This window comes from Hyperoodon ampullatus (genome assembly GCF_949752795.1).
Source record: "Hyperoodon ampullatus genome assembly, chromosome: 10".
NCBI classification, from domain to species: Eukaryota; Metazoa; Chordata; class Mammalia; order Artiodactyla; family Ziphiidae; genus Hyperoodon; species Hyperoodon ampullatus.
The window spans coordinates 54,919,969-54,945,071 of NC_136923.1; the positions used below are offsets into that span (position 1 = coordinate 54,919,969).

General features: G+C 38.7%; 1 protein-coding gene across 1 annotated transcript in view; it reads left to right on the forward strand.

Annotated features, from left to right (window-relative positions):
- GADL1 (glutamate decarboxylase like 1) overlaps window positions 1–14,860 on the forward strand; it is a gene marked incomplete at both ends in the record, with an annotated part of 170,464 nt that extends 155,604 nt beyond the window's left edge. The window contains one exon of the mRNA XM_079712622.1: window positions 14,687–14,860. Coding sequence (XP_079568748.1) covers window positions 14,687–14,860 — 174 coding nt within the window. The remainder of the gene's footprint in view (window positions 1–14,686) is intronic.
- Between the last annotated feature and the right edge of the window lie 10,243 nt (window positions 14,861–25,103).

A 25,103-nucleotide genomic window follows, 5' to 3' on the forward strand; every position in this document is an offset into this window, starting at 1 on the left:
AATGTTATGCTGATTTTGAGATATACTCCAGAGGAAAATAAGGGTAAAAATCCATATTTGAAAAAAGGTATGCCCCGAGTGTGGCCTGTTTCTCCATGTCTGCCAAGCTGAAATGATCTCTTAGACGCAAATGATTTCATGGGCTCTGGACCACTGATTTTACATAATGTAAGCTTGGGAGGCACACCAGTGCAGCTCACCTCTAAATTGTAGAGGGGAGACATCAGGGGAAAAGAGTGAGGGCAAAGGAGTAGGAGAAGAATTGAGCAGGTAAGGAATGGCAGGAACTATATCGAGAGAGGAAAATTGATTCTTTAAGCATTCAGTACGAAGAGTTTCATTGTTTCCTGGGCCATAATTAAGTTGAATACTTTTTCATGTTTTATGATTAACAGAAAAGTTGGCTAACGGCTTCTTTGAAGGTCACTCGTTTATTATGAAATCAACATAAGCAATTCAGGAAGGGAGATTCCCAATCTCTCCTCCTTCCTCTCTCAAAATTGTTCTTTCCCGTCCAACACCTCTCACCTCCTACCGCACCATATGTCTCCAACGTCCTAGTTAAAGGACTGCCATTGTCCAGGTTCCCAAACTTGCATCATGATAGCAAGAACTTGAGTGCCTGGTCAGTAAACATACAGACCAATGGCCTGTCCCATCGAAGTTCAAATTCAGCTGCTGTGGATTGGGGTCTGGATCCAGGTGCCGTGTATTGTCAGGCACATTTGGGAAGCACCTAACACAGCTCTTTGGTCTTCCTTTGATAAAAATGTACGTGGCAGGACAACACACTCAAGTTTTGGATACAAGCTCACGAATATGGGGACAAATGACCTTTTCATTATACGTGAACTTTTCACATGTCCAAAGAAGAAGTAACTTCATTGCTTAGAAAATATTTCTGTATGCTGCAAAATTACACAACACATAGAAATTTCTAGAATACAATAGAAACTCATCCCTGCCCACAGTACATTTCAATGGAAACTTCTCTCCCCACCATCAAACGGCCAAGATAATCAACAACTGTTTTACTTTAAAAAAAAAAGTTTGCTTTGTTAATTTTTGTCTGATTTGGAAAAAACCTAGAACATAAATAGAAGATTAATATAGAAGCAGCATACATGAGGTGTAAGATTGAATTTCTAAAACTGCTAACTTACAACCTCTCAGAATTATTTAATACAGTTTAGATGCTTTGGGGAGAAAGAATAAATTACAAGTCATGTTTTCACAACACTTTCAAATGCTCATGTCTCAAGAGATAATGAAATAGAGTAATAAAAGACCAGGTGTGAATGTAAATTGATTCAAAGCAAATTCATTTTAAGCAATTAATAACACTAGTTCATATTATTGAGTGCCTAGCAGATGCCAACTCTATGCTTGTTTTTTTTTTAATAAATTTATTTAGTTATTTTTGGCTGCATTGGGTCTTCGTTGCTGCATGCGGGTTTCTCTTTTCTCTAGTTGTGGCGAGCAGGGGCTACTCTTCATTGCAGTGTGTGGACTTCTCATTGCGGTGGCTTCTCTTGTTGCAGAGCATGGGCTGTAGGTGTGCAGGCTTCAGTAGTCGTGGCATGCTGGCTCAGTAGTTGTGGCTTGTGGACTCTAGAGCCACAACTTGCGGGCTTACTTTCTCTGCAGCGTGTGGGATCTTCCTGGACCAGGGCTCGAACCCGTGTCCCCTGCACTGGCAGGCAGATTCTTAACCACTGTGCCACCAGGGAAGCCCCTATGCTTGGTGTTTTTATCTATATTATTTCATTTAGTCCACATGACAATCCTACAAGGGATTATCAGTTTTTCATAAGAGAAGACTATGAGTCCCACAGGAGTCATAGTCCTAAGTCCAAAGTTCTTGTCCAGAGTCACACAGAATTTCAGGAATTGGGTCCCTAGTCAGTAAACTAGTCTCTTGGTCCATTTATGGTTAGTCTAAACCATATAACTTAGCTTCTAAATTGGGACACATAACAGTGAAAAGGAGTGCTGTGATAATTACAAGTATAAGTTGAGTCTGTCCTGAGGACAGTGGATATTTGGCCATTCATATGTGCATAGAGCTAGTTTATTTAGTCATCAGGCAAAATAAGCATGGGGTGGGGTATAAGAATTGAATTGGGGCATATAAAAATACTTGCTAACTTTTAAAGATGGCTCCAAAATACAAAAGAAAAACTGCAAAATCACAGATAATGAACATTATGTTAACTTAGTCAATCACAACTCAACTGAAATCTTCTATAATTATGTGTGAATTCTATTTAATAAATACGGTGATATTGTTACTGAATGCAAGTTCCTGTGCCGGACACACAGTGAGGCCAAACAACCAAAACGTCGGAGTTTGGAGCAGAGAAAAGGTTTATTGCAGGGCCATGCTAGGCAAGGGGTGGGTCGTGCCCAAAAAACCCCAAACTCCCCAAAGGGTTTCAGCAAAGCACTTTTAAAGTCAAACTGGAGGGAGGCGGGGCATGGTTAGTTACAAACTTCTTGGTGCCAGAATCCTTCATTCTTGCAGCTGTCCACATAGGTCATGATGCTCCTGTAAACCTCCAACAGAACACATGTTATTCTCTGTTCTGCAACTTTTTACCTTTATATGAATGGACTTTTAAAGGTCAGAGACTTGAGAATGGGCTATCCTGTATATTTCAGGCTATACGCAACATTCTTTTACAAAAGATGCAGAGCCAGCATTACTAAGCACAGGCAACAGAGCACAAAGATTAAAGCAAAAGGAACAGATCTAATATAAAGTCAGATTTGTTTTTCCCTATTACAGTATATTTGATCTTTTTTTTAAATATAAGTTTATTTGTTTATTTATTTATTTATTTTTGGCTGCATTGGGTCTTCACTGCCGCGCACAGGCTTTCTCTAGTTGCGGCGAGTGGGGGCTACTCTTAATTGTGGTGCGCAGGCTTCTCATGGCCGTGGCTTCTCGTGTTGCGGAGCACGGGCTCTAGGCACGTGGGCTTCAGTAGGTGTGGCACATGGGCTTCAGTAGTTGTGGCTAGCGGGCTGCAGAGCTCAGGCTCAGTAGTTGTGCACGGGCTTAGTTGCTGTGCGACATGTGGGATCTTTCTGGCCCAGGGATCGAACCCGTTTCCCCTGCATTGGCAGGCGGATTCTTAACCACTGCGCCACCAGGGAAGCCCCAGTATATTTGATCTTATGTGCTGCAAAGCCTCCAAAAAACCTCAGACCATACAGTTTCCATTAGTCTCCACTGCCCACCATGAAGAAAAGCTTCAAGTGCCACCATGTCCAAAACACCTTTATCCTTTGCATCTAAGAGTGGTCAACATGACCCTTCTCATTTTCAGACCTACAGAGAACTCAAGTGATTTGCTAAAGGACATGCAATAAGTGGTAGAACTAGAAGGAAACATCGCAATTCACGCTCCATTTCCTTTCCAGATTTTGTTCTCTAGACTCTTCTTTTTTTCAGTTTTAATATTTTTTATTGAAGTATAGTTGATTTACAATGCTGTGTTAATTTCTGCTGTACAGCAAAGTGATTCAGTTATACATATGTATACATATATATATACACATTATTTTTTATATATTCTTTTCCATTATGGTTTATCATAAAAACTTACATCTGCTAACTCTAACCTCCCATTCCATCCCTCCTCCAACCCTCTCCCCATTGGCAATGACCAGTCTGTTCTCCATGTCTGTGATTCTGTTTCTGTTTCATAGATAGGTTCATTTGTGTCATATTTTAGATTCCACATATAAGTGATATCATATGATATTTGTCTTTGTCTGACTTACTTCACTTAGTATGATAATCTCTAGTTGCATCCATTGTTGCTGCAAATGGCATTATTTTGTTCTTTTTTTATGGCTGAGTAGTATTCCATGGTATATATGTACCACATCTTCTTTATCCATTCACCTGTCGATGGACATTTAGGTTGCTTCCATGCCTTGGTTATTGTGAATAGTGCTGCTATGAACATAGGGGTGCATGTATTTTTTTTGAATTACAGTTTTATCTGGATATATGGCCAGTAGTGGGATTGCTGGATCAAATGGTAGCTCTATTTTTCATTTTTTAAGGAATCTCCATACTGTTCTCCATAATGGCTATACCAGTTTACATTCCCACCAACTGTGTAGGAGGGTTCCCTTTTCTCCACACCATCTCCAGCATTTGTTATTTGTAGACTTTTTGATGATGGCCATTCTGACTGGTGTGAGGTGGTACCTCATTGTAGTTTTGATTTGTATTTCTAGATTCTTCTTGAGTAAGAATATTAATCTCCATCATGGACTGTCTGTTCACAGCATTACACACTTCACCCACAATATCACATTCCATATTTTATCAATCTTAGGAAGAGATCTGTACTACTATTTTTTTTTTTAATTTTTTTTTTTTTTTTGCGGTACACGGGCCTCTCACTGTTGTGGCGTCTCCCGTTGCGGAGCACAGGCTCCGGATGCGCAGGCTCAGTGGCCATGGCTCACGGGCCCAGCCGCTCCTTGGCATGTGGGATCTTCCCAGACCGGGGCACGAACCCGTGTCCCCTGCATCGGTAGGCGGACTCTCAACCACTGCGCCACCAGGGAAGCCCTGTACTATTATTATTATCTCTTGCCAACTAGAGATAAGGAAACTGGGGCACTAGGAGCTGAAGATACTTGCATGATCTCACATATCTACATGGCCCTCTCAGAATCTCTGTTGTTTTTTAAGTTAATTAATTTATTCATGTCTTAATTTACACACACGTAAAATTTACCTTTCAAGGTGCACAGTTCTGTGAGTTTTGACAAGTGCATAGCATTATCTCCTGGCAAGACTTTACATTAGGTTCTGAGGGATATAAAGAAAAATAAGGTGAAAACCTAGCTTTGAACAGAGTTTATAGTCCAGTGGTCATGTATCCATACTACAGTATCACAGTTTTCCTTCTTTGAGTCAGAAATGCTCTTAGAAATGTGGAAGTGCTTTAAGGTTGTTCTGGCAGATACTGGTTTCTTCCTTGATGGGGGGTGGAAACTGCCTGTGTGATCAGCCATAAGCAAAATTTCTGCTGTTTAGGGCTGTGAGCTCAGAACAATTTTAGACAAAAGCAAACTGTGTTAGGAGGGCAAATGCCTATTCTATATAGAATGTCATGTTTGGGGCAACTTACTCTAAAGTGTTTGGAAATACAAAGGAATGGTTTCTGTATTGTGAGGTAGCAACTGTTTCTTTAGTATCGGGTGAGAGATTGCATTTGCCACATTTTAAGGATGTAAAGCTAACCATTACCACAAAGAACTTTTTTTATAAGACTAAAAAATCACTTTCTCCTTTGGACTATATCATGTTTAGACCATAAGGAAATGTTTTCTTTCAATAGCTGTTCATTTAGCAACAACCTCCCTGTGTAACACAGAGGTTCCAGATGGGAGGATATATATTTAGCTGAATTCAAAACCCATTTCTATATGTTCTGAATTGCATGTGTAAAGGAAAAGCCAATTCTTTTTTTTCTTTGATGGGAAGTTTCACTGTTATAATAGTGTTCATTTTTCCTTAATTTATAATTTCACATACATCCAAACAGCAGAAATATGTTAAACCCATGAAAATGAAAATATCTTTTTAAAAAAATTTTATTGGAATATAGTCGATTTACAATGTTGTGTTAGTTTTCAGGTGTACAGCAAATTGATTCAGTTATACATACAAATACACACACACACACACACTCACACACACACATATATATATATATTCTTTTTCAGATTCTTTACCCATATAGGTTATTACAGAATATTGAGTAGAGTTCTACAGTAGTAGTTACAGTTGGTTATCTATTTTATATATAGTAGTGTGTGTATGTTAATCCCAAGCTCCTAATTTATCCCTCCCCTCCATAAATTTGTTTCCCCTTTGGTAACCATAAATTTGTTTTTGAAATTTGTGAGTCTGTTTCTGTTTTGTAAATAAGTTCATTTGTATCATTTTCTTTAGATTCTACATAGAAGCGATATCATATGATATTTGTCTTTCTCTGTCTGACTTCAGTTAGTAAGATAATATCTAGGTCCATCCATGTTGCTACAAGTGGCATTATTTCATTTTTTTTGGCTGAGTAATATTCCATTGTATATATGTACCACATCTTCTTTATCCATTCATCTGCTGATGGTCATTTAGGTTGCTTCCATGTTTTGACTATTGTAAATAGTGCTGTTATGAACATAGGAATGCATGTATCTTTTTGAATTGGAGTTTTCTCTAGATAAATGCCCAGGAGTGGGATTACTGGATCATATGGTAGTTCTATTTTTAGGTTTTTAAGGAATCTCCATACTGTTCTCCGTAGTGGTTTTACCAATTTACACTGTCACCAACAGTGTAGGAGGGTGCTCTTTTTCTCCACAACCTCTCCAGCATTGTTAGTAGACTTTTGATGATGGCAATTCTGACTAGTGTGAGGTGATACCTCATTGTAGTTTTGATTTGCATTTCTCTGATAATTATTGATGTTGAGCATCTTTTCATATGCTTTTTGGACATCTGTGTGTCTTCTTTGGAGAAATGTCTATTTAGATCTTCTGCCCATTTTTTGATTGGGTGGTTTGTTTTCTTGACATGGAACTGCATGAGGTGTTTTATATTTGGGAAATTAATCCCTTGTAGGTCGCTTCATTTGCAAATATTTTCTTCCATTCTGTAGGATGTCTCTTCTCTTGGTTTATGGTTTCCTTTGCTGTGCAAAAGTTTTTAAGTTTAATTAGGTCCCATTTGTTTGTTCTTATTTTCATTACTCTAGGAGGTGGATCAAAAAAGATATTGTTGCGATTTATGTCAAAGATTGTTCTGCCTATGTTTTCCTCTAAGAGTTTTATAATGTCCAGCCTTACATTTAGGTCTTTGATCCATTTTGAGTTTATTTTTGTGTATTGTATTAGAGAATGTTCTAATTTCATTCTTTTACATGTAGCTGTCCAGTTTTCCCAGTACCACTTATTGAAGAGACTTTTTCTCCATTGTGTATACTTGCCTTTTTTGTCATAAATTAATTGATCATAGGTCTGTGGGTTTATTTCTGGTCTTTCTATCCTGTCCATTGAGCTATATTTCTGTTTTTGCGCTCGTACCATGCTGTTTTGATTACTGTAGCTTTGTAGTATAGTCTGAAGTCAGGGAGCCTGATTCCTCCAGCTCAGCTCTATTTTTCTTTCTCAGGATTGCTTTGGCTATTTGGGGTCTTTTGTGTTTCCATACAAATTTTAAAATTTAGAAAAGCCAGTTCTTACGTACAGTCAGAAGAAATCAAAGTATCTGGTTCTTATGTACAGTTAGAAGAAATCAAGATAAAAATGTTCATTTAAGTTTTGGGAAGTTCTTATATGTTTGAGCTCTTTTCGTGATCAGAAATTGATGGAATGCACTTATCCACTAGAGAGTATATCTTTTTTTAATTGAAGCTAAAAGGAAAATAAGAGATGAAAATCTGTGTTTAGACTGTGATCCAGTATCAGTGTTATGATGACCTTCCATTCACTGGTTCATGCAAGGACCATCATGATGCTTTAGTTATGGAGATAAATACCAGAGAAAGTAATGAACAAATAAAGGATTTACAGTCTTTCTCACATCTTACTTTCTATAACTGCATTACTGGCATTCAGGAATGCCTGGGGAATCTCTCCGGGGTAGCTTTTCTCTGATGATTGATTGGCCTTAAGCTTATATGCACTGGGAAAGCCCCGTTTGCTTCCTAGATTGTCACTGTGCTGGTCTGCACTTTTCTCAGAAGAAGGAGGGCCCCTGGAAAGCCCACTTAAGTTCTCTGACTGGTTTAGTCTTGCTAATTCTTCTCTTGGACTGGAATTCTTCCATTTAAATTCTGGCCCTCACCTTGATTAGTGTGTTGCATCTCTATCTGGGCTCAGAAAATCTGAGATGTCCCCAAACTATACCCAAAAAAATGACTTAAATGGGGAAAGGAGTTACATACCTTGTTATAAGTCTCGGAAAGAGTTTTGTGTTGGGTGCCAGGTACCAAGTGTGGACATTTCCTGCCAACTCTTTCCATGATCTAGATTTTAATATCCTACTCAGAAGAACCCACCTCAAGTTAACATGGAAGATGGGGCTTATTTGGAGCCCAGATTATTTGCGAAGACAATATAAAGCAAGCTACTTGTTGTGATGGTTCAAGAATAATTGTTCTGGAAGAAATCCACTGTGGCAACCCTGCCCACCCATCTGTGGCTCTGGTTTCATGCTCTCCTGGAGAAGAAGAGACAGGAAGAACTTTTTCATTTCCTGGCTCAATTCAGAGTTTCTGAAAGAAGCCCAGTGAACCTAATATTCATAGACTTTTTCCTTCTAAGGGGTAGATTTTATATATTGTAATGTATTTTTTCCATTTTGACCAGGGAGTTAGTAAATTATGTCCAAAGCCAAATCTAGCTTATCACCTATTTATGTACAGCCTAGGAGCTACAAATGGGCTTAATATTTTTAAGAGGTTGAAAAATAATGAAAAGCAGTTAATATTTTGTGACGTGAAAATCATACGATATTGAATATTAAATTTCATTGTCCCTAAATAAAGTCCCTAAATAGCCATGCTCATTTGTTTATATATTGTCTAGGGCTGCTTTCATGCTACAGTGGCATAGTTGAGTATTTGCAGCAGAGCTTGTATGACTTACAAAGCCTAAAATATTTACTGTCTGGCATTTTACAGAAAAAAAAAGCTTACCAAACTAGAGCTAGAGCAACTAACATTCAACATAGCAGCTGAATCAGCCCCCGCTATATTGCTTTCTCAGTGTTTATTTGCTTAACCATGTATTGCAATGAGTAGCTTTGGTATGGCTATAAACTCTGTTCTGGGAAATACAGAAGGTGCCAAAGATGTATGAAGTTTAGTGTAAATATAAGGAAATTAAAAACTCTTTCAAGTGACTTTTATAGAGAGAAAAAATATTGTAGATAATTTCCTGCATTTGATACAACTAGCTCTCCTTTAGGCAAAATAATCTTAGAAAAAGTTTTATTAATTACAATAAAACTCTAATTTATTCTTCAGTTTATTAGTCTGCCTGCCCACTCCATGCTCTACCCACAAGATGTGCAAATTATTATGAGTTTAACCTCCTACTCCTTAAAAAATCTTTGCTTCCTCAGAGATTACAGAATGAAGATTTAATTAAATTGAAATTGAGAAAACAGCTCTAAAATCTGGAGTTTGAAGAACATCAATTTAGGGAAGAATTTAGAAGAACACAAATCTTGCTGGGTTTATTAGAAGCTCTGAATGATTCTGCTATCTAGAGTCACAGTAGAAGTGTATGTAGTCTTTGTCCCTCATATTTGCTTAAAGGGATCACTTCCTTTAATTATGGGCTTATCTTCTCAGTCATGCTGGGTGTTGTGCTGCCCCGTATTTTGTAGGTGAAAATGTGACTATTTCACCCTTAAGAGCATCTGATGGGAAAAGTTGTATAAAGATCCTAATGTCTAGGAGATTTTGAGACATTTATAATCTCTGAACTAGACTTTGAAGAACTGATTTAGAGTTTTCATGATTAGGTTCATGGTTTCACTGAAGTGCCATTGGAAGCAGTTCCAAGACTTAACAAGTGGGACATGTTTAGGTAAACTATGGCACAGTGGTTTAGTGAAAAAAAAAAAAAAAAAACACGATTCAAAATGGTATGGAGATTTTGCCAATATGCAGAAGTAAGTATGAAAAATAACACCAACATTCATAACTAAAATTATATACACCCCCAAGGAGACAAGGGAGTTAAAACAGAGCAGCAGTCCTCAAAATGTGGTCTCCAGCACCCTGCAGACCCATGAACTGGGTGTCTGCCATAAGAAAAACATGGGAACCCAGAGTTACTGTTTAGAAGCTTTTATAACAACAGTAAGTTTATTGTTGATTTTTTTTAAAAAAACACTAATTTAGCTTGTACTTATTATGTCTTCCTTTTACCTTCTTACTTTCTTTTTGTGTCTTTTTAAAAATTTTTTAAATTAATTTTATTGAAGTATAGTTGATTTACAATGTTTTTTAAATTTCTGCTATACAGCAAAGTGACTCAGTTATACACACACACACATATATTCTTTTCCATTACAGTTTATCACAGGATATTGAATATAGTTCCTGTGCCATACAGTAGGACCTTGTTTTTATGTCTTTTTTATTTCATTTTAATTTAGTAATTAATTTTCATTTAGTTATTCACTTTTATTGTATTTCAGAAAAGTATGTAATGGACTGGAAAAAATGAACTTCCTTACAGAGAGTTTGAGAAACACTTTGTATATTGAAAAAAACTGTGTTGTTTAACATTAAATAAGTTACACATTTTTAAGAAGAAATGTCATTTTACAGACATGACGATTTTATTTTAATAAAAGGCTCTGGTGACACCTGGTCAGTTATCTGTTACCAAATTACTGTACTTGGCCAGAATGAGAGAGTTGTTTTTTTCTTTTCCTTGGGTTTAAGCAACTTTTAAATACCAGTTTCTGTTTATGCAGCAGGGGTGTGGCAACAAAATTCTGTTTAAATGGCTAAATCATTGCTGAAACATAATTTAAGGGGGGGAAACAGCAACCCTACAGAAATGTGTCGATTAAGTTTCTATGCAACCAAATAGAAATGTCAGGATCTTCCTCCACTTAAGATGCAGGAACCAGAGCACTGAGGCAGGAGAAAAGAATTTGATTTACAATTTTGGGGAAAAACCAGCAGTAAAATAATTGAGAGCTGGAAAGCAATCTCACTCCTGCTAAATTGCTTTCCTCCTTGCGTGCTCCATTTAGGGGTGATATTTGGATACTTACATTTAGTTTGCACATATTTTCTTTCCCTTGTGAGTATTCCATCTTGTCGGATTAGGACTGTTTCTCTGCTGTGATCAGCAAAAGAGAATATCCTAGCTGCCAAGAATTGGATTATGCCTGAAGCTTTATAAATAGGAAGTGGTTGATTTTTTTTTTTTTTTTTTTTTTTTTATGTGCAAAGGTGACAAGCTGGCTAGTCACGAGAACATTCTGGTCCCTAAATTGCAAAAATGTGGATTCTTTTCCAATAAGCTTTAATTTGGGTTCATGAGAATCAGAGACATGAAAAGCACATTGCAAATGTTAAAGAGTTGGTAAAATATTAACAATAACAACAACCACTACTACACTGCTACAATTACAATTTGTGGCAGATTTAATGAATGATGTTGGTGTTGCTTACAGCTTGCTTTCCCCATGAAGTATTTAAACAAAGGAGGTTTTCCCCTCTTGGCCAGGAGTAATTACCTCTAGGAATTAACTTATATTCATGGGTACGAAAATAAGATGTGTATTGTACTGCCAAACCCTTACTTAGCTGATTCTCTGAATCACACAGATATTTAGTCATTTCTTTATAATTTTTGAAAGTCAGTGACAAAATTTACCTTAGAAGTTTGGTTCTGATGCCAGGTGTTCTGCCCATGGAAGCAAATTTTTATGCCTTACAAAGAGCAAGAATTTAAAGATCAAAAATACCTTTATATTAACACATCTGAGTGCCTCTTAGTTTTATCTTTCTTGCTCACATTAGGAGATGTTTTTGGTTTGCTAACAAGAAATGCAAACCTGACATTCATTTTGATAAGCACCTCCTGTGAGCCACATTAGGAGCTGGAATCAAAATTCTACTGCTCTCCAAAGGTAAGGCATAAATTATGATTTGGGAAAGAAAAATAGAGGAAAAATAAATGGAAATAGATAATGCAAATTAGGTTTGAGCCAAGAACATGCCTGTTTTAAATTTAAAATTTGCTCTAAGCCAGAGCGGATTATACCCTGGGTACTACCTAGAGGAAGATGGAGATAAATATGAAGGGAATTTTTATTTTAAAAAAAGTCTACAGAACCACAAGCTGTAAGCTCTAAAATTGATAGTCTGTGACTCTCCTGGGCAGACATTTGCCCCACATGGACCAGATCTTCCTGGCATTGATTAGCATGGGCACTGTGGGCCATGCCTTCTCATACCTACTCTCACACCTACAGGTTACATGCAAGAGCCCACTCGCTCTTGGAATTAAAAATAAATGTACCTTTGTCATGAGCCTAAGTCAGCCCACAGTTCTGCATTGCCCTGTGACTAGGAGGATTTTAAGAGCAGTAAGTGACAAATGGGGGTTAGAAGTTTAAATTACATGTGATTGTGCACACACATGCACACATACACCCACACATGCACACCCACACATGCACATACATACACACCACACAAACACACATGTATGCACACAAATGCACATACATCCACATCCACACATGCATGCATACACACATACACACATGCACATACACACACATTCATACTCACATATGCACTAGAACCCCACCTACCTAAGGGGATGAGGATTGATCAAGTTAAAGCAAATAATCCTAGAAAAATATGTGATGCATATGTAACTTAAATATTTTAACTTAAAACACATCTATGTGCATTTTAATTTCCCCATCTTTTGATGGAAAGGTTTTTTTTTTTTCCATCAAGTGAGGATCTCCAAGAGCAAATGAGGCTTTTCTTGAGCAGAGTTCTGATGCTCTGAGGGCATCTATGGTTCTTACATAAACTATACTCTTCAGGAATCATCTGTCCTTTCCAGCTCACGTTTCTTTAAATGGAAAGCATGCTCAGCACCTAGGCAGCCACCTGTGGGCAGATTTGGTCTGGACTCTCAAGACTTTGTTTTAAAGCTTTTACAGCTCTCCCATCACACCTAACTTGATGGCAGTAAATTCTGGCAGCCCCTCACCTCCTTTATCTGGTCTTTCCAAAGGATTCAACTTAGTTTTTATGGAAAACACTCTCCTTTCCACTTTTCCTTTGCTTAGTATTATTTCACTAGATATTATAATTCTAATAAGTGGTACTTGCATAGACAGCTTTGGAAGAAAACTGATGCTAAGAGCATACAAATTGAAGGGTTTCAAATGGACATGCATAAGCATACACAGAGTTACCTACCAGCTTCCAGCTTCAGTATCCACTGGACTTTGTCACTAAGTTTTGCAAAGAGAATGGAGGTGATGTTGATTTAACCCCGTTTTTCTAATCTAAAAAGCTCAGAATAAAATTTGTGACACATTCCCAGACATTAATAGAACCTGATGGTCTGTATTTTTTCAGTAACTTGACCTCTGACTTCATCTTCTTTTTCTTCATTTATTTTTCATTAAAGCTTTTATATTTTCTTTTTATGTTCCTTTTACTGTGAGAGACATCCAATCCTTCGCTAGAATGACAGTGTGACTGTGCTTAGTAAGTCTTCGTTTTTGCTGTTGTAAGCACAGTAATAGTTCATGTTTTACAAGATTTAAGTTCTAAAATGAGCACATGATGAAAAAAGTATTTAGCTAAAATGACCCTTGGACATCGCTTAAGAAGGCTCTGGTTGAGTCCAACATATATCTCCAGAGGTCTGAAGCATTGATCCTCCCATAAGCTTGGAATAGATCATTTTGTTGAGAGCTGGATGAAGTACTTTGGCTTGTGTTTAGAGAAGTATCTGACAAATCATAGATGTGTTTCAAAGCAGAGTGGTGTGGGGTGGTCACACTCTGAGAAGGGTTCCCGGGAACCGAGATTTATGCCCCTCTTCTAAGGCATCTTATATCACGTTGTGCCTGGTTTTATTTAAGTATGCGTTTCTCCCTTCTGGACTAGCTAAGTCTCCTCTTCCTGACAGGAGAGGACACTCATTCTATTCTCTTTGCCCATATTCACTGAGGACATGCTCAGCAACTGTGAAAGAGTTAAAATGAAAATGGAAGTGGAAAATTAGAACAATGTGTGCACTTGGGCTCTCAGGGCCCATTCTTCCTGTGTTCACCAGAAATCCTTAAAATATGGACTTACTAATTTTTTTTTTTTTTTTTTTTTTGCTGTATGCGGGCCTCTCACTGCCGTGGCCAGACTTACTAATTTTATTACCAACTGTACGCCTCTTAATAAGTGACACAGTGGTTATATTTCCTGTTAACAAACTAATATGTTCTATTAATAAACTAATAAACTGGTAGTCTTCAAAATATAACTGCACATAGTACCTGTTTTAGTGTTTTCTTTGGTAGACTGTCAAGGCATGGCTGTTATTTTGTGTGCTTTTTATCCATTTCTGACTAATCTTCTTTATTTGATTTGCCTGAACTGGAGTATTTTTTAGTTCCAACAAATTTGGGAACATAACATTTGATACTTTTGAGACTGTGACCCCTGAGAACACCTGGTTTGATTTTAATGCGGCATCATTGCATCGTGATTTAAGTTTCTGAGCATGGGCTTGGGTGAGACTGCCTGCTTTTAAATTTCAGCTCTCCCACTTACCAAATGCAGGACCTCAGGCTATTTATCTAATCTCTGTGCACCTCAATTTCCTCATCTGGAAAGGGTATATTAATAATATCTCCCTTGTGGAGTTATTGTGAAGATTAAGTAAATTCATCTATCTAAGGCGCTTGAATCAGTACTCATAGGCCATAAGTTCTCAGCAGGTGATTATTATTAATGTCGACTTTGTGTGTGTAGAATGGCATCCTCACCAGTGGCTTCCCTGTGAGTAGCCAATGACTGGGTACAATGCAATCATGATGCCTCAGTGTTCTGGTCTTTCACCGCCTCCCTCCTCTCCCATGCAGGTGGCCCCGGCCATTAAGGAGCGGATGATGAAGAAGGGGAGCCTCATGCTGGGCTACCAGCCCCACCGGGGGAAGGTCAACTTCTTCCGGCAGGTGCTGATCAGCCCTCAAGTCAGACGGGAGGACATGGACTTCCTCCTGGATGAGATAGACCTTCTAGGTAGGGACATGTAGCTGTGGTTTTTGATCCCCCAGAGGCACAGGTCCTGCCCTGGAGGGTTACAGATCCAGGGCATCTGGGGACACATAGGAAATTGCAGCCCTTCTGGTGAGAAATAGGAAACATGCCCCCTCCTTGCCCAGCAAAACCAAAATGCTAAGCAAGTAGTGTTAAGGACTCTTTAGCTGCCTGGGTGCTACTGCTGCAATAAAGGATTTTCAGATGATCCCTGGGGCAGAGCCTGGGAGAGAGTTTAGTGAGTACTACGTGGGCTCTGGGTTCTAAGCTTTCATTTCTCTTGAAAGAACATCGAAATTAGTGGGTTAAAGCAGTGGTTCTCACAGTGTGATCCCTACACCAGCAGCACCTGGAAACATGTTAGAAATGCAGGTTCTCAGCCTGGCGCCAGACCTACTGAATCAGAAACTCTGGGGGTGGGCTGGGTATTCTGAATTTTAAGGAGCCTTCCACGTGATTCTGAGGCAAGGTAAAATCTGAGAACCAGTAGTTTAGCACAACTTTGAATTGACTGAATAAGCACTCTGATGTGTTGCCAGCAAAAGGATATCTAATATTTCAGTGGTTCCTGAGTCGGTCTCTGAAAGTGCAGCTGTAGCACAAATCTTTAGGGTCATCAGAAGTATATCAAAGCTGTTTTTTAAAAGAGAAACTATATAAGATGGTTACTTTATAAAAAGTATCTTTTATGCAGACTAAATGTTTATTCTCAAAAGTTAAAATTAGCCATTATCTATTATAAATTATTTAAATTAGAGATAAGGATAAAAGAGAAACACTTTGTAGGGTAGTCCTTTTAATCAAAGCAATAGTCCCAGTTCACTTCCCAAAATCATTCGTGTCATTAATTGGGAGTAGACGTTAGGTATATATGTCTCTAATTAGGTACCTCTTTAAGCTTGAGGGGCCCTTTTTTTTTATCTTGTTCTCTGCTTGTAGGGAAGAACCAGAATAAAGTCCAGGGTTATACAACACTCCCTTTCTCAAGCTTTGAAATGTCAGTGTAGACTATTAAGTGATTTATATTGGGCAGAGAATCTGGAAATTAGAGGTCTTTCAGGGCAAACACCTCCTCCATTTCTCCTGGGAATGGATAATTGTAATTCTGTCTAATCCTGGTCCTAGATTTCTAGCAGAATTTTCTCTAAGAAATAAACAGAATTCAGAGGGTGCAGAGGTCAACAAAGTATAATTATGAATCTAATTAGAGCTGTGATTTGGAAGGCACATGATTGAAGGTTGTTCAAGTATTAGACATAGCATATTCAATAACCATTTTGTATGCCTTCCTTAACTTACTTAAATTGTGAAGACTTAAAAAGCAGATGTGTACTATTTGCTTTTATTCCATATTCTCATTTTAGGGTGTGTCATTTCTCAATATCTCCATCAGTCAAAGAATATTTTAATCTTTCTCTGAATTACTTCAGATCTCTGGTGATAGGTATTTGTGTGTGTGTATTGCATTTCTTGTTGCCTTTTTGTTTTAACGTTTTCCTAAAATGTTCTGAAATTGATGTTTGCAATAATTTGGGTTTAATGAAATAAAAAGCAATGTGAGCACACCGTGTTTGGCTTTTCTTTTCCTGTCACCCCCTCTTTACTGGATTGTACCAATACATTTTATTTATTTATTTATTTTGTAAGTAACACATAGTCATTTTATTTTCTTTTTTATATTTTTAAGTGTTAAAATCTTTTTTTAATTTTAATTTTATATTGGAGTATAGTTGATTTACAATGTTGTGTTTGTTGTCAGTGTACAGCAGCTTGATTCAGTTATACATATACATATATCTTTTCTTTTTCGTATTCTTCTCCCATATAGGTTATTACAGTGTTGAGTAGAGTTCCCTGTGCTGTACAGCAGGTCCTTGTTGATTATCTATTTTATATATTTTAATGTGTACATGTTAACTTCAACCTCCTAATTTATCCCTTCTACTACATTTCCCCTTTGTTAACCTTAAGTTTGTTTTCTAAGTCTGTGAGTCTGTTTCTGTTTTGTAAATTAGTTCATTTGGTACCAATACATTTTAGAAGTAATTTGGACTCTGTTGGCATTTTAGTTAAATAATTGAGAGAGTGGGTTGGAAGTGGTCTGTTTTTTAGTTAACACCGTGAATAAAGTGGAAAAAACAGTTATAGCCAAGTATGGATTTGCCTCTTGTTCAGTCTTTCTTCATCTACAAGGCAGGCCATGGGAGACTCAATAACCCGAGCTCAACTCCTGTTGGGCCTTTTATTTGAAAGATGACAGTTCCTTGCTCAATGGCAAAAAACAACTGCTACCAGTACTTTGAACATCCCACTCCTTTCTCCTTAAAATGTTCAGATATACCACTCCCAATCAGGTATTTGACTGAATGGTCAAGAAAAATTTTTTGATAAAAGGTTAATTGTAATTCATTCACCCTTTAAATGTATTGCTAATGGGCCTACTATGTTCCAGACTGTTATCTAGGTGCAGGGAATACCCAGTGACTGAAATAGATAAAATTTCTGCTCCTGTGAAGCTTTCTATATCCTTGGGGCTGACAATTAAGTCACTATGTAACAAGTCAGGTGGCAACGTGTATTTTGAAGAAAAAGAGAGTAAAGGGATGGAATATGGTAGCAGTGAGGGTGGACTTGGCTGTCGGAGAGAAGTTGGTTAGGCAGGGCCTCTCTGACAGGGGAACCTCTGCATGGAGATCAAGGAAGTGGAGAGAGAGCCCTGTGGGTATCTGGGGAAAGGGTGTTCCAGGAGGAGGGCTTGGTAAGCTAAAGGCTGAGGAGCTGCACTTGTGATCCATCCAAGGACCAACGTGGAGGTAAGTGTGGCTGGAGTGGAGGGACTGATGGGGGTGAGTGGTAGTCAGGATAGGGTGATGGAATCAGGGACGTATCTGGGAGTCAGGACACTGGACCATGTAGATGGAGACTTAGATGGAAACACACTGGAGCATCTGAACAGGGTATTGACATGATTCAGCTTATATTTTTGGAGGATCACTCTGATTGCTGTTTGGAGAATAGGGCGTGCATGGGCAAGGGTGGAGATCAAATGGGGGCAATTGCAATAGCGCAAACAAGAAACCATGGTGGTTTATGCTAGAGATGTAGCGAAGGAAGTGGTGAAAATGGGTCTGATCCCAGAGGCACTGAAAGGTGGAGTCTTGGCTAATGGAGTAGAGTATTTAAAAAGAAATGAGAAATGAAGGATAGTTTCATTTACCTTTGGCTTGGGCAACCATAAGAAAGGAATTGCCATTACTGGGATGAGGGCTGCAAGAAGAGTAGCTTTACCTGGTTTTGGTCATGTAAAATGTGAGCTGTAAGTCAGCCAACCAGATATGATACAAGAAATTACGAGTCTCAACTTCTAGGGGGCCATTAGACTGAACCAATGAAGCATTGGACACCCAGACCATTAAAGTAAATGCCCCTGGGGCAGGGGGAGTATGTGGAGTGCTATAGCCAAAAGGAGAAAGATAATACAGGTTTCCTGTTTCTTTTTTTTTGCGGTACGCGGGCCTCTCACTGCTGTGGCCTCTCCCGTTGCGGAGCACAGGCTCCGGACGTGCAGGCTCAGCGGCCATGGCTCATGGGCCCAGCCGCTCCGCGGCATGTGGGATCTTCCCGGACCGGGGCACGAACCCGTATTCCCTGCATCAGCAGGTGGACTCTCAACCACTGTGCCACTAGGGGAGCCCAAGTTTCCTGTTTCTTTAACCTGTTAGTCCTGCAGGTGTGGTGTTTCTCATGGCAAATTCCACAAGTTTGAGCCTCCTCTAATGCAGAAAACCAAGGACGATCATGACAATAGCTAACATTTACTGAGTGCATACAACATGCCAAGGACTGTGCCAGCTAGTTCATTTACATGGTCTTACACACACCTCACAAAACTCGACCAAGGTGGGAGTTTTATTATCCTCATTTTACAGTCAAGGAACCTGGTACACAAATAGTGTAAGAAAATTCTCCAAGATTATCAGACTACTGAGTGGTAGACCCCAGGGTCAAATCTAAATCCACCTCACCCCAGAGCCCAGGCTCTAAACTTCTTCACTTTGCTATTGTAGGTGTATAGAGAGAAAAGGGTCATCTTGAACTAATCCTAGCAATCTGACTGTGTCTGACATCCCACAGTTACTTGGCAAACAGAAACATCAAGAACTAGGTTGGTCTAAGAGGACAATAATTATATTGTCATGGCCCCTTTCTCAAACCAGAAGACAGGAATTTTCTTGTCTGCTTTTTGCCATTGAAGTTGGAGGGCAATAGCCTAGAGGGCATTTTGATTTGAAATAGTAAGAAATTTTAATAGGAACCCCAGTGGAGGTGAGAATAAATATTTTCTTAGTATTTGGCCATTGCTTTCTCAGACCTTTGTGAGCTCCATGCCCACATGGGCAAATGCTTACTTGACAACTCCACTCAGGTCCCACTCAAACTCAGCGTGCCCAAAGCTGACTCAGGATTTTCTACACCCCTGTTCAAACAAGTTCCTTTGTCCATGCTTCCATCTCAGCGAATGACATCATTATCTAGTTCAGCAAACCAGAATTTAAAATTGATGCTTAATATCTCTGTCTCCATCTCTCCCCCAGTGTCCAACCTACGAGCAGATCTTGTTGGCTTTACCTCCAAAACATGTCTCCAATCCATCCATTTATCCCAGCTCCATTGTCATGTCCAAATTCCAAACTCCTTTCACCTCTCCTCTGGACTATAGCTATAGCCTTCTTACTGCATCCACACATTGATCCTGGGCTTTGTCCCATCTGCTCACCAAACTGCAACCATATGAAAACACAAACTGATCCTATCTCTCACTTTCTGTTTTACAAACTGCAGAAGATCTTCAGAAAAGCTGTTGGTCAAGCAAAGCTAATTAAAACTTTATTAGACCTACTGAGTATGGAGCAACACTGCCTTGAAAGAGTTTCAGTGGGGTCTCAGAAGGGGGAGTTGAAGAAGCCTATTTACAGGCTTCAGGTGTGTGCTCAAGTGGCTTAAATAGTGGGTCTTTTAAGGCAAACTGGTTGGGACACAGTCCACCATGTAATGGTGTAGGGTTGGTGGGCACAGCAAGGGGAGTGTCTTGGCACAAGTCTCCATAAATCAATTGTGTGATAAGTGAGCTGTTTCTACAGCTGAGCCCTCTTTTGTCCTGATGGGAGAGATGAGTAAAGTGTTTCTCTGGATAAGCTGGTTGGCAGGAATTTCCTAAAGCAAACAGTAAAGTTACTCACTGATTTACAACATGAACTTTCTGAGCAAAAATCTCCTGAAACAAAATTAAATCATGTTGGCATAGGTGATCGCGGTCCTGATAGTTAAGCTATACGAAAGCAGGTGATTTTAATTCCCAGGATAAAGATCAAATTCTGGAAGTGGCTGCCAAGACACTGTGTCCTTCCAGCCCCATACAGGTTGTGTTGTGCTGTCACCCACCTCATGGGAGCCGGAAGTTGGGCTTTTTTCAGATCCCACCCCTCCTTTTTACCCCAGCTGTCAAAACCTTTGGATGTAGTCCTGCCTCTTCCTACAATGCTGTTTCCCCCTCCACCTAGCTAAACTTTTGCTTACACTTCTGATCTCAGCTTGATTCTTTGTTTCTTAGGGATGTTCTCTGCCTGCCTTCCACCCACCCAAAAGGGGATCCATCCCAATATAAGCTCTCTATAATTTTCTTAAAATATTTGTATCACTATTTGTAATTATATATCTCTCTGCATTTAAAAATTAGACTATAATATCCATAGGGGGCTTAGCACATAGTAATTAATAAATAATTGTGGCTGTGAGGAAGGTTGGCACGTAGGTGCATTTAGTTTGCCTTTGGAGATGATAACTTCTTTACTTAGGGAACACCTGGATACGTAAATGTAAAATACCTAACTCATGTCTTAGAAAAAGCTCTTAAATCACCTTTAATCTTTTGTTTTTAGTTTTTTAGTTTAATTTTATTTATTTTTTAATACAGCAGGTTCTTATTAGTCATCAATTTTATACACATCAGTGTGTACATGTCAGTCCCAATTGCCCAATTCATCAGACCACCACCAGTCCCCCGCTGCTTTCCCCCCTTGGTGTCCATACGTTTGTTCTCTACATCTGTGTCTCAATTTCTGCCCTGCAGACCGGTTCATCTGTACCATTTTTCTAGGTTCCACATACATGCGTTAACATACGATATTTGTTTATCTGACTGACAAGTCTCCAGATCCATCCACGTCTCTACAGATGACTCAATTTCGTTCCTTTTTATGGCTGAGTAATATTCCATTGTATATATGTACCACATCTTCTTTATTCATTCGTCTGTCAATGGGCATTTAGGTTGCTTCCATGACCTGGCTATTGTAAATAGTGCTGCAATGAACATTGGGGTGCATGCGTCTTTTTGAATTATGGTTTTCTTTGGGTATATGCCCAGTAGTGGGATTGCTAGATCGTATGGTAATTCTATTTTTAGTTTTTTAAGGAACCTCCATACTGTTCTCCATAGTGGCTGTATCAGTTTACATTCCCACCAACAGAAGTCACCTTTAATTTTAAAATACATGCTACAAACTGAAATGTCAAGTGTTCTGGTTAGTGTATGCATCCCTGCAGGAAAAGAGAAAAGTTTCCCCCTAAAAATGAATTTAGATTGACTTATCTGAGAAAACTTTTCTTCTTGGGAGTAGCATGATTTTGATTTCTAAATATTTTCTCACAAGAGAATGTCAGGCTAAAGCCACGTTCACTTTAAGAATCACAAGTTACAGGTCAGTTAACATTTTATGAACACTGCCTAGGACCTACTCATATTTGACATATTCTGCAATTCTGACTGATAGCTGCTAACAATGTAGAATACAAATAGCCACAAAATGTAACCCAAGTGAATAGTGAGTCCTAAACAATTTTTTTTCTGTTATTTGAAGGCTCTTCAATGGACAGGTCATGTTTTGCTGCAGACCAAGGGATGAGAAGGTTGTTACACCGTAATGGAAACACAGTTGTTCTCTCTGTAGGGGGAGGCCTTTCTGTGGTGGGCTGGGTGGGGCAGGGGGTGAGCATCGATGCTGGAGGAACTTCATTACCTCCTCACCTCCCTGCCCTTGGAAGAGGACCCTACTGTCACATTGGAGAACCTGTGCTAAACCTAAAAATATGTCTTCCAATCCTACTTAAGTCAACACGTGAGTTGAATTTTTAGTTGAATGATTATTAGGTTGTGTTCTAAAACCAAAGTGCCATGTTTTTCTAAGGCCTCTCACATTTGGGTCTCCAGAGAGGAATTTTCTAGAGGATAAATTCTGGTATTTCTCACATCCTTGGGGCAGAACCACACACCTCAATCTTCATGGCTTCTGGGAGGTCTAATATTCATATTAGAGGGATTTGCTGGTCTGCCAGGCAGGAGCACACACATTCCTTACAATTTGGTATGCAAATGATAAGGATCTGTTTGAGATTCTCCACTTCCTGCAAGCGCTGGATGCGCGTTATAGTTGCAGCCACATAATCAAGTCTAGGTGGGAATTTCTGCATCATGTCTCCTAACGTGAACAATCCAGGGTGAATTGCCAATCCTGGAGATTACTCATAAACAGATTATGTGACATTTGGGCCTGTTCCATCCCTCCTGAGGCTAAAGCTAAACCACTGGAAAAACACTCATGTGCCTAATCCTGTGTGATTTCTTTCTGTCTTTACCATCTCTTTAGCATATTACCTGAGCTGCACATAATCTCTGGTTTAATGCTTAGTCAACAATAAAACTCACCTTTGTGGCTAGGTTTTATTCATTAGCAGAAAATTTTATTTATAATATTAGACTTCCCCATCAATTATTAAAAATCAGTTGCCTTGGGCTTCCCTGGTGGCGCAGAGGTTGAGAGTTCGCCTGCCGATGCAGGGGACACGACGGGTTCGTGCCCCGGTCCGGGAAGATCCCGCATGCCACGGAGCGGCTGGGCCCGTGAGCCATGGCCGCTGAGCCTGCGCGTCCGGAACCTGTGCTCCGCAACAGGAGAGGCCACAACAGTGAGAGGCTCGCGTACCGCAAAAAAAAAAAAAAAAAAAAAAAAAAAAAATCAGTTGCCTATATTTGCAGAGTCTATTTCTGGGCTCTTTATTATTTTTTATTTTATTTTATTTTATTTTACTGAAGTATAGTTGATTTACAATGTTGTATTCTATACAGCAAAGTGACTATGTATATAGTTATATATATGTATATATATACTTTTATATAGATATTAAAAATATATACTTTTTTATGTTAGAAACCATTACGGTTTCTAACAAGATATTGAATATAGTTCCCTGTGTTACACAGTAGGAGCTCGTCGTTCATCCATTCTATATATAATAGTTTGCATCTGCTAATCCCAAACTCCCATTCCTTCCCTTCCCTACCCCTCCTCCTCTTGGCAACTGTAAGTCTGTTCTCTATGTCTGTGAGTCTATTTCTGTTTTGTAGATAGGTTAATTTGTGTCATATTTTAGATTCCACATATAAGTGGTATTATATGGTATTTGTCTTTCTCTTTCTGACTTACTTCACTTAGTATGATCATCTCTAGGTCCATCCATGTTGCTGCAAATGACATTATTTCCTTCTTTTCGATGGCTCAGTAATATTCTATTGTATATATGTACCACATCTTCTTTATCCATTCATCTATTGATGGACATTTAAGTTGCTTCCATGTCTTGCCTATTTTAAATAGTTCTGCTATGAACATAGGGATGGATCTATCTTTTTGAATTATAGTTTTATCTGGATATATGCCCAGGAGTGCGACTGCTGGATCCCATGGCAACTCTTATTTTTAGTTTTTTGAGGAAACTCCATACTGTTTTCCACAGTAGCTGCACCAATTTACATTCCCATCAACAGTGTAAGAGGGTTCCCCTTTCTCCACACCTCTCTAACGTTTGTTGTTTGTAGAGATTTTAATGATGGGCATTCTGACTGATGTGAGGTGGTACCTCACTGTAGTTTTAATTTGCAGTTCTCTAATAGCGATGTTGAGCATCATTTCATGTGCCTATTGGCTAACTGTCTCCTTTGGAGAAATGTCTATTTAGGTCTTCTGCCCATTTTTCGATTGGGTTGTTTGTTTGTTTGTTGTTGAGTTGTATGAGCTGTTTGTATATTTTGGAAATTACGCCCTTGTCAGTTGCATCGTTTGCAAATATTTTCTCCCATTCCGTAGGTTGTCTTTTCATTTTGTTTATGGTTTCCCTTGCTGTGCAAAATATTGTAAGTTTGATTAGGTCCAGTCTGTTTATTTTTGTTTTTATTTCTATTGCCTTGGGAGACTGACCTAAGAAAACATTGGTACAATTGATGTCAGAGAATGTTTTGCCTATGATCTCTTCTAGGAGTTTTATGGTGTCATATCTTATGTTTAGGTCTTTAAGCCATTTTGAGTTTATTTTTGTACATGGTGTGAGCATGTGTTCTAACTTAATTGATTTATATGCAGCTGTCCAACTTTCCCAGCACTACTTGCTGAGGAGACTATTTCCCATTGTTTATTCTTGCCTCGCTTGTTGAAAATTAATTGACCGTAGGTGTGTGGGCTTTTTTCTGGACTCTCTATTCTGGTCCATTGATCTGTATGTGTGTTTTTGTGCCAATACCACCCTGTTTTGAATACTGTAGCTTTGTAGTATTGTCTGAAGTCTGGGAGGGTTATGCCTCCTGGTTTGTTTTTTTTCCTCAGGATTGCTTTGGCACTTCTGGGTCTTTTATTGTTCCATATAAATTTTAGGATTATTTGTTCTAGTTCTGTGGAAAATGGCATGGGTAATTTGATAGGGATTGCATTAAGTCTGTAGATTGCTTTGGGTAGTATTGCCATTTTAACAATATTAATTCTTCCAATTCAAGAGCATGGGTTATCTTTCCATTTTTTTGAACCATCTTTAACTTCCTTTATTAATGTTTTGTAGTTCTCAGCATATAAGTCTTTCACCTCCTTGGTGAGGTTTATTTCTAAGTATTTTTGATACGATTTTTAAGGGATTATTTGTTTACATTCCCTTTCTGATATTTCATTGTTAGTGTAAAGAAATGCAACCAACTTCTGTAGTTAATCTTGTATCCTGTTATCTTGCTAAATTTGTTTATCAGTTCTAGTAGTTTTTGTGTGGAATCTTCTGGGTTTTCTATACATAGTATCATGTCATTTGTGTATAATAACACTTTTACTTCTTCCCTTCCAATTTGCATACATTTTCTTTCTC